The sequence below is a fragment of the Lactuca saligna genome, chromosome 1 (assembly GCF_052625555.1).
Source record: "Lactuca saligna cultivar CGN05327 chromosome 1, ASM5262555v1, whole genome shotgun sequence".
Taxonomy (NCBI): Eukaryota; Viridiplantae; Streptophyta; class Magnoliopsida; order Asterales; family Asteraceae; genus Lactuca; species Lactuca saligna.
The window spans coordinates 188,350,092-188,360,314 of NC_136417.1; the positions used below are offsets into that span (position 1 = coordinate 188,350,092).

General features: G+C 34.6%; 1 protein-coding gene and 1 long non-coding RNA gene across 2 annotated transcripts; one reads left to right on the forward strand and one right to left on the reverse strand.

The window, feature by feature from the left end:
* Positions 1-395: 395 nt before the first annotated feature.
* LOC145001772 (uncharacterized) lies at positions 396-2,812 on the reverse strand. Its single transcript, XR_013661713.1, has 3 exons — positions 2,603-2,812; positions 1,899-2,512; positions 396-602 (listed from the first exon to the last, which is right to left on the reverse strand). It is a non-coding gene; the product is annotated as an uncharacterized LOC145001772 (long non-coding RNA).
* Positions 2,813-7,673: 4,861 nt separating this feature from the next.
* LOC145046832 (Putative pyridoxal phosphate-dependent enzyme, YBL036C type) lies at positions 7,674-9,357 on the forward strand. Its single transcript, XM_078995099.1, has 7 exons — positions 7,674-7,938; positions 8,081-8,147; positions 8,318-8,364; positions 8,466-8,553; positions 8,653-8,786; positions 8,870-8,968; positions 9,091-9,357. Exons 1-7 carry the CDS (start codon positions 7,717-7,719, stop codon positions 9,163-9,165), a joined length of 732 nt encoding a protein of 243 aa, XP_078851225.1. The 5' UTR covers positions 7,674-7,716; the 3' UTR covers positions 9,166-9,357.
* The last annotated feature ends 866 nt before the right edge of the window (positions 9,358-10,223 follow it).

A 10,223-nucleotide genomic window follows, 5' to 3' on the forward strand; every position in this document is an offset into this window, starting at 1 on the left:
GAAAAGAACAACAAAACAGAAGCATGGTCAGCTCAAGTTCATCCAAACACAAAATTAGGTATATAAAAAATGGGGTGGCAGTGAGATAATGCATGCCGTCATTAAACTTGTGGGACAATCTGTCTCTCTCATCTCCATTGTACCTCCCTTTTAAAGGACCATATAATGACTTTTTATTCTCAGAGTTGATTGTTACCAAAAATATCTGAATCTTGCAACCTATGACATTCAAAATTATCCCCATTATTAACCAATTAAAGAACGACCAACCATTGTTGGTATTGATGCAAGTGATGCTATAGCTTGTCGGCCATTGTTAGCACCGACTAATGGAGCTAAAAAAGTAAAAATCAACAAAAAAAAAGTTTTAAGTGTAAAAATGTAAACTTTGACAAAAGAAAAAGGGGCGTGCTAAGGCTGAAAAAAATAGATATTTGTAGAAAAAAAACACCATATCATCAACACAAATCCAAATTCCAAACAGCTAAGGCAACTATTAGAGGAGCTATTTCACCCATTGCTCATCCATTCCAGGGGCTTTATCTTTGTAATCAATTAGTACAACCATTTTGTTGTCTTCTCCGTGCACCTACTCTGGTTCTCTGTAAAAGAAGAAACAGTAAAATTCTATGATTTTTTTTTATTTTTTGGCAAATTGCAACAGATATCAATAATCGGTCTATTTAACCAATATCAGCACAAATTTAATAAATAAATTACTTTCTAACTTGTATACAACACAGATTTAATAATAAATAACATAATAAGTATATAAAAACTCTTAAAAGATAGTTTACCAAGTAATGACTGAGATGCTATTCCGTATTATATACCATTAACTGTTCATCTATTACCCAATTAGATTTAACATTATGCTTGTAAAGTAATTGTAATAATACTCGAATTAAAACATTAATAAACCCGGCTAAATGTAAAATACTAAGCAAATAATGCTTTCTACACAGCCTACCGCTTATGATAGAATCTGAAATAGACCTTTTTTTACATAAGCTAAAAAAGAGAGTATGTTCCCACTTGTTAAGAGCTTAAACATGTACTTTTCAATTGCTTATCTCAGCATACATGATCACAAAGAACAATCCAAGCAAGGGAAGGTCCATTACTTGAAAAGATAAATCCCAACCCTATAAATGATAAGAAGATATAAAATAAATCCTTTATCAAGTATTTTTCCAAAAAAAATAAATAAATCAAAAGCAAGGGAAGGAAGTCAAGTTTCAAACAAACCCTCGGCTACACTAAAAAGTTCGCAATCATTTTCATTCTAGTTGGTGGGATGAACACAACAGTGCGCAAAAAAGGTTCATTTGGTTCAAGTAAAAAGTTATTAAAAAAACACCTCAAAATAAGACAATATAATAAGTGCTTTAAGCTGAATAAAGAAATCAATCAACATTTTCTTTTCCTAAAAAGAGTAGCAAACATTAGAAATTAAAGTAATAAAGATAATGCCCACATTTGACTAAATAGAAGAACATCCTACTGTGTTTTGAAACAAGAATCAAGTTAAATACACTCTTGAGTTTTTACCTATGTCTGTAATCATCTAGTACACACAGAAATAAGTGAACCTTTAACCAAAACCCAACAAAATGCCGATTACCGTTGACCTAGAAAAAAACATGTCGAAATAACAACAAAAAGGAAAAGATTAATATGTGACATTCAGCTCTAAAAACTTACATGTGAATATGAAAATTTATCTTTTTCATTTTACATGTAACTGTGAAATGTTAGCAAACAAGAATGTTGTTCTACCTTAGCTTCCACTTTCTCCTATTTGACATTAATAGTTTTCAGTTTTCCTATTAATATAAAAATTTATCTCTATAATCTTATTTTCAAGAAATATTTATGAAAATATAAGTTGAACTAACCATTGAAGAACCACCAAGTCATAGTCATCAGCTCTTGTTGAATCGCAAAACATAATTAGCAGCAAGTAGAACATGGAAATCTCTTTAGATACCAATGTTTACAAAAACCAAAGTTTAGCACACACAAATGTAGAAATAGTGGTTAGTATATTGAACCAGGTGGGTGTGTGGGTGTGTTAGATCTAGATAAGCCATTTGCATACTCGTAAACTCAGTGATCTAAGTTCCTGAACAACAGAAAAAATGACAAATATTACATAAAGAACCAGGTGTGTGAGTTTATATTTAGGTGTGTAGGTGTGTACATCGATTTAGGTGTGTAGGCAGATTAGCATGAATTTACATATTGTATCACAAGCTAATTATACATGTACATATGAGTCTCCAAAATGTATGTTGTTCCTAAACAGGTTAGGTTGAATCCTTGTCCTTCAATGTGGTATTTCCATGCTCTTTTCACTCAAATATGATTCCGACCTCTAGCCTTTGTAGCTCTTCAACATTTGTGGCATAATTTGAATATTTTCATGTGAACAGTCAAGGATAACTTCATTTCTCTTAAGCTTCAATCTTTTCAGGATCACCCAGGGCCTGATACGCTTGTCCAAGCAGATCTGTGCATGAAAAAATAAAAATAAATGTATATCATTAATACCCAAACTCAAGATTCACAATTTTCTTACATGACCATCAAATTCACATACCTTCATTGATGTATGATACCTTTGCACGAAAAAGAAAAACACGTTGTAGGGATCATGTCATCGCTATATCCACCGGTCTCTGAGAAAGAAAAGTGAAATTACAGTTTTGACCATGTTAGAAGATGATTTTTTGATAAACCTAAATTAGAAAATGTATATAAAATTGGTTACCCAATTGAGAAAATGTTTTCCTATATTGATGCACCATAAATGTTTGACAACTAATAAAGAAGATAACTAAGAAAACAAATGCAAGATATAAGGCATAAAGATATATGCAAGGAATTGAGTAAACCGGTCAAAATTTAAAAAAAAATACAATCTGTAAGTTAATTAATTATCATATTACCAAGTAAATACAAATAAATCAACCTAAACAATGAAGACTAACTTTATTTCTCTTACGATTCAAGTTTTCCAGGGCTTGAAACGCCTCTTTAGAACTCCAAATTGATTCCATCGCCTGTAGATACATCTTATATGAAATAAAATTTTGAGAGTGTTACTATTTTTTGCATTTAACCTAGAAAGTTATGTACATAAATCTATTTTAAGAGCATAGTGTTGGAAATTACCTGATTTAGAAATCACCTCATGTAATTTTCATCATTTACTATAATTAACTGATTTGGAAATCACCTCATGTAATTTTCATCCTTTACTATAATTAACTGATAAACTAAAATTTTAAGTAGAACAATCTATTTAAGAGCATAATATTGTAAAAATAACTCAAATTTAGATTCCCAATTTGTCATACATATAGACATATCCAATTTCGCATCCAATTAGTTTGTTTAATAATCTTTTTGATTCATGTGACCTGCATAAACCTAGTTAAGAGCAAAAACCCAAAATGTTGATCTATGGTATAAAACCAATAAAACATAACAGGGAGAGGGAGAGGGAGAGGGAGAGGGAGAGGGGGAGAGAGAGAGAGAGAGAGAAAGAGAGAGATAGAATATAATACCAAAGAGTAATCAGTTAGAAGAAATGGAGTCAGGTCTATTAGCAAGGTGTGTATGTTTGTGTAGAGAAGAGGAGTGTGGATGTGGTAGCGAGGGAAGAACAAAGGTGGATCAAGACTCTGTGGAGCAAGGATGTGACGGGAATACAAAATGCAAGAAACAGTTATACACATTGATAAAGAATAATCAAACAAAAAAAGCATATATTCATGAGATTTACCTTAGTGAGATTATCATAGAAGAAAATGGCCTTTTTAGGGTCGATTGAATGAGTGAGGTCAACGATGCCAGAGTCCAAGCACGTTGGTCGTCGACGCTTAGCCACCGGATGGCGGCAGAGATGGGGGCAGCGGTGATTGCGTTGTCTGTGACGATGATTGCTGGAAGGGTTGGATAGTTAGGTAGGATAGAGAAGAGAGGCAGAGATGGATCGGGGTGGGGTTTGGTCGCCGGAAAATTGCTGTTAGGGCAGAGAGATGGTGGAGACGGTGGGCGTTGTGAGGTTAGAAAATGTATGCTACTTCACTGCTCTTGCGATGATGGTGTGGGAAAAAGAGGAGCATCCGATTAGGGTTTCTGTGTAGATGTTTTTGCACCACTACGTTATGCTTTTTTTATTAATTTAATTAAATATATACGTTATGCGTTATCAGTGTAATGAATAATAGGCATAAAATGATTGTATATGATGTATTAGGTTTTGTACCTCTTAAAATTTTCAAGAAATGTTGAATATGCTTTATATAATAGTAAAGATATATATATATATATATATATATATATATATATATATATATATATATATATATATATATATATATATATATATATGGACACACACCATAAACCTATTCAATGGAAAATACTGTTATACTAATACATGTCTTTTATTATGATGTTTCTATAAATATTTTAATGAATATTTAATTATTTGATAAAGTTAGGAGTTAGTTTAAAAGCTTTTTGAACCAAAACTAATTACTTTAATATGTATACTTTTATTCTATATGTTTAGACATGTGTATAACATTTTTAAATAATATCTAATTCTATGATTTAGTTTTTCTTATCGATTATTTGTGAAATATAGATTTGAAACATAGAATTTATATATTATAATCGTCAATAGTATATAATGATCAAAATCGGTTCATATGGTTTTTTAGAAACGATAAACAAGTTCATACTCCATATGTGACAAATTGTTTTTAATTGCTTTCCATCCTTCATTATGACTATAATATGACCCTATTTGACAAATTACCCTATAAATTAGTGTAGCATCCGGAATCCCAGATATATTGTTTAATTATTTATTTTGTGGATTATGGAGCAACTCGATGAGTTGGTGCTACAACTCGTTCAGTAGAGTCGGTTTGTGCCATGTAGGATTAATGATCTACTCGACGAGTTAGAGAGCTGACTCGCTGAGTAGACGCTGTGGAGAGAAACCCTAAATTCCCGGGTTTGGGGCCTATTTAAGGGCACGTACAGCCTCAATTGCAGCTCATCAGCTACTTGCCTTCACTGAGGGAAACCCTAATTGCCCTTTGAGCTAATAGAGAGAGGGTGTGAGTTAATATTGAGTATTTTGGTGCATCTTTGGAAGTATAGAGAAGGATTTCAAGAAAGGAACAAGAGGAGGCTATTAGATCTGTTGTTGTTCATCCAAGAGCTTCTGTAAAAGGTATAAAATTTGTACCTTTCTCATTAGTTTGGGTAGATCTCATATTATTGGAGTTTAGGGCTTCTTTTCTATCTAATATTGGGATTTTGACTGTTTTATGCACATATAGAGATTTGGACATCAGATCTAGACCTTGTGAGGTCCCTAGAGTCCAAAGATCCCTGCTTTATTCAGCCATAATGTAACCTTGAGTGAAAAACCCTTAATAGAGCATGTTTTTGGCGTTTCAAGCCCTAAGTGCCATGCATGAATGTAAAGCTTGTGGCCTTACGTGATAAGCAAGCCTTAAGAGCTTAGATCTAGAGTGTGAGAGGGTTTGCTGCCTTGAAATCATCTGTTTAAGACATGAGTCTGAATGGACTTACTGAGTCGATGAGCCGACTCGACGAGTCAGTTAGGGTTTTGTCCCGATGAGCTGGCTATGCTATAACTCGGCGAGTTAGGGGATAACTCGACGAGCTGGACCTTCACGAAGACTTCTGAGGGACGAGTGGACTTGACAAGTCACATGAGTGCACTCGGCGAGTCAGGTCAAACTTGGAATGACTGACTCGATTTTGAATTCTGTTGACTTTAAGGTTTGGTCAACATGAGTAATGGTGACCATGGAGGGTAAAATGGTCTTTTACCCATTCCAAGAGAAAGAGAGAGCAACCCTTGATGTATTTGAGTATAAATAGAGTATTAATTAGAGATGATTATCCTATGTATAGGCGGATGCTAGTTCGAGATTTCTAAGTACGAGACTTTTACTTACTAGCTTACGAGGTGAGTCTTCTCACTATACTTACCATGAGTGGTATCTTCGTGTGACTGAGATGTCTTATGTGCTTATATATGTATTGTGATACTCTGCATTTTGTCCTTGTGGTTTATGCTTATTGTTATGAACTTATTGAGTTAGGGCCGGAGGGTCCACCCGAGTTGTGGAACCTGAGGGTCTCCACTGGAGCACATTGACTAGAGGTTCGTATTGAGTTAGCCTCGAGTGGCTAATGTGATGTGTGTGGTATTTTGGGGAAACTCACTAAGCTTTGTGCTTACTGTGTTATGTGGTATGTGTTTTAGGTATTTCTAAAGATCACGGGAAGGCGCCGACTTGATTGTACACACATCAGAGATTGAGTTATGATCAAGAGGATCCTGAAGTTTTGATATATGAACAGTTTTTGATATGAGATTTGATGATTTGACATTGTGATATTTTGTGATTTTATTATTGAGACAAATGTGTTTTTAAGTTGAAAGTTTTGGTTTGAAAATTTACGTTGTTACAATTAGTTTTTGATTTTATTACGCCCTGAATGTGTCGAAACCATGTTGGCTGAGGAATGAAGACGTGTTGTCTGGTTTGCTTGAATGGGGTGGGGGGGGGGGTCATATGCCCTAAGTGCGTTGTTCTTGTCTACCCGTTGAATTCATGTGCCGAGTCCGCCTCTCGGCAAGTCAAGTGATTATGAGATCCGAGGAGAGTCGGGAAACCTTGGTGTTCGTCGAAGGCCCGATTTCGAAGGAGGACCATGTGGGTTAGACAAAAAATGGTCTAGAGTTATTGATGCCTCCCTGACAAGCCTAAGTCCATGCGAAAACCGGTTAACATACGTATAAGGGAAGGCCATTCACCGAGATAAACATAATACATGGAGGACCTAAGACGCCGCACGGACATCGATCAATATGTTGAGCTCTCATCCATAACCATGTCACTAGACTCTCGGGATGCTTGACCCTAATCTATTTGCAAGTGCTTCATGCCCATTCCTAGTCCCATTTGACTACTTACTCTTGATTGTAGGCTAATTGAATGCTGAATAGGTTACAAATTTGACCCCATGACATCAAATTAGTTTATCGATAAGGTACCTTATAAGCTACTTTATATACTTCTATTAACTATTTTTACGATTTTACTATAGGTTAAATTTCAATAAGATAACTTATTTTTGCCAAAAGAAAACTTATACATAGTAGTATATTATTGGACCCATGATGGGCTGGATCTGGATGGGCCATCATGAAGTCTCAAATGGGCATAAGGGGATTTCAATATTCAAATAGTCTATTTGGCCCACTTTTGAATTCATCTCACTCAAATGAAAATGAAAGAGAAAAAGAAGACGGGAAGAACATCAACACTGACACCCTGCTCCCGAGTTCAACTTAAAGAGAGAAAAGAAAGGAAATGAGAGGAAAGCAAGAGAGAATAGTGCTCTCGAGTTTCATTAAAAGAAGGAAGTGGAAGAAAATGGAAGGAAAACTTTCCCTCCTGCCTTTCCTCCCGATTTGGGAGGATTTGAAAAAAAAAAACAAAATGTTTATATTTACTTCTATTTCTTTACGGAACAAATCACAATTTCTTTTTCCTTTTTCTTTTCTCTCCTTACTTTTTTTTTTTTTTTTTTTTTTCTTCTAATCTTTTCTTTTGCTATAACTCGGGAGGGGTGTGAGGGTATCTGACGATGGCAGCTTCCGCCATGGATGGCGTTGCAGCTACGGCTCTTAGGTCAGTTCTTCATCGCGTCAAACAAGCCGCTGAAAGATCCTCGCGTGTTCCTGATCGGATTAAAGTTGTCGCCGTTAGTAAAACAAAACCCGTTTCACTTCTCCAGGAAGTCTATGACGCCGGGCACCGTTATTTTGGTGAAAACTACGTCCAGGAAATTGTGGAAAAAGCACCTCAGGTTATCATCTTCTTTCAATCTAATTTTAATCCCAGCAATTTCGAAACTGTAAAAATTTAGGGTTTTGATTACTGGACTAGTAATTTACCTTTATTAGGTAATGATGAACATACTAAAGCAAAAAATCTGATTAAATTTGCAGCTCCCTGAAGACATTGAGTGGCACTTTATTGGGAATTTACAGAGCAACAAAGTGAAACCTCTCTTGAGTAAGTGTTATAGGCCTCTTATTTAGGGTTGTAACACAGTAGCAATTAGGAAACATGAATTCATGATGCTCTGAGTAAGATAAAAAAATTACAATTTCTCAATTATTTTTTTGCTCATTTATAGTGGAAGCATGTTTAACGTATTGATCTTGCTATAATTTGATGTGCAGCTGGAGTACCAAATCTGTTCATGGTGGAGACTGTAGATGATGAAAAGGTAATACCAATATTCCTTGTTATACTTAAGAAATTGTATCAACCAGGCTTTTTGAATCAGTGTATGTCATTTTTTCTTCAAATTTTTTTTTTTTTTTCTAGATAGCAAATAATCTTGATCGAGTTATTGGGAACATTGGAAGGAAACCTTTGAAGGTGTTAGTCCAGGTTAATACAAGTGGAGAAACATGTGAGTGAACATGACTTTCTTCCTTCCTTCCAAGACTGAAAGAACTTCACTATCTTTTATTTCATTATTTGTTAAAAGACCAAAATACCCTCATTGCAGCAAAGTTTGGAGTTGACCCAGATGGGTGCTTGGATCTTGTGAAACATGTTACTTCAAAGTGCACAAACCTTGAGTTTTGTGGGTTAATGACAATCGGAATGCCAGATTACACTTCAACTCCAGAGAACTTCAAGGTGAAATCGATTCTAAACACATATCTTTATATTTTTACATATTTTTGTTCTTCACATGTCCTCATAATCAAAGGATTTTTCAGACATTAACAAACTGCAGAAGTGAGGTATGCAATGCCCTTGGAATACCTGAAGAACAATGTGAATTATCAATGGGCATGTCAGGCGACTTTGAGCTAGCTGTAAGTGAAATGTCTAATTCCAGGAATCTAATGAGTATATAATCTTGACACTGTTGAAATTAGTCAAATGCCTAACTTTTTAAAAAACCAGCTTATAATATAATATTTTGTCATCTATGTAGATTGAAATGGGAAGTACAAATGTGAGAATCGGATCGACCATTTTTGGAGCAAGGGAATACCCTAAAAAGCAATGAGCGAAATCATTTCGTGTTTAAATAAACCATTGATTCAACCTTCAAAGAGTTATTTATATGGACTTGAAACCACAAATTGTTGTGTTATTTGAAACAATTGGGTTTTCATTGTATTGATATCAAATGGGTAAAGTTGGGACTGTAGACAAACATGAAATGGGTTTAAAATGGGTCAAGCAAGTTTGAAGGTCATTTAAAGTGTACTGTGATGTGTGCATTTTTCTTGATCTTGTAATTCAAATAACTTAAATTCACAATTTGATTTTCGATAATGACCAACTAGCACAATAGGTTGCTATATTTTGATGTGTTTCTAGATGGGTTAATGCTTCACATTTCATGTTGTCATGACTCACCAGATGCCTGAGAAATTGCACCTTTTGTGGCTAGTATTAAACATATAGATAGCTTGGTGTACAACACCTATGCTTCAAAACTTCATGAGACAAGTGTTAAGCATGCTTGGACTCATTCTTGGAATAAATACTTAGCCACTTAATCACATCAAAAAGCTTACAATGTCCATAACTTGTTATAAACAAGGAGTTAGCTAAATAAACACCCTTATTTACTAAAATAGATAATGACTTGAAAGGGTAAATCAACTATATCTTTTGTATATATTTGGTCACTTAACTTTTTTTGGTTGATTATTAACCATTGAACTTTTTTTTTTTTTTTTTTTTTTTTTTTAAACATACTTAGTATTACCTACAATAGCAGGTAAAACCTATTTTGGGGGGTTTAGTTCCACCTCCGGCGGCTTTTCCGGTGGATGGAAGCTCCAACGACATCTTCGGTTATCTTCTCCGGCGACATTTCCGTTTTTTTGTTTCAATCTTCTCCATTGTTAAATCACATAAAAATAATTTCAAAAAATGTTTCTTAAATCTTGTTTCTTCTCTTTCGTAGCATGTATGGCCTGTTCAGATCCCATATCAGATTCATCACATTTGTTTACGTAGAAACTGTTAAACTCGTACTTGTGAAAGGAGACTCACATTTCGTATGCTACATTAGTGTGTTTGTAAAACCCTACAAAGAAAAAGGTAAAGTTC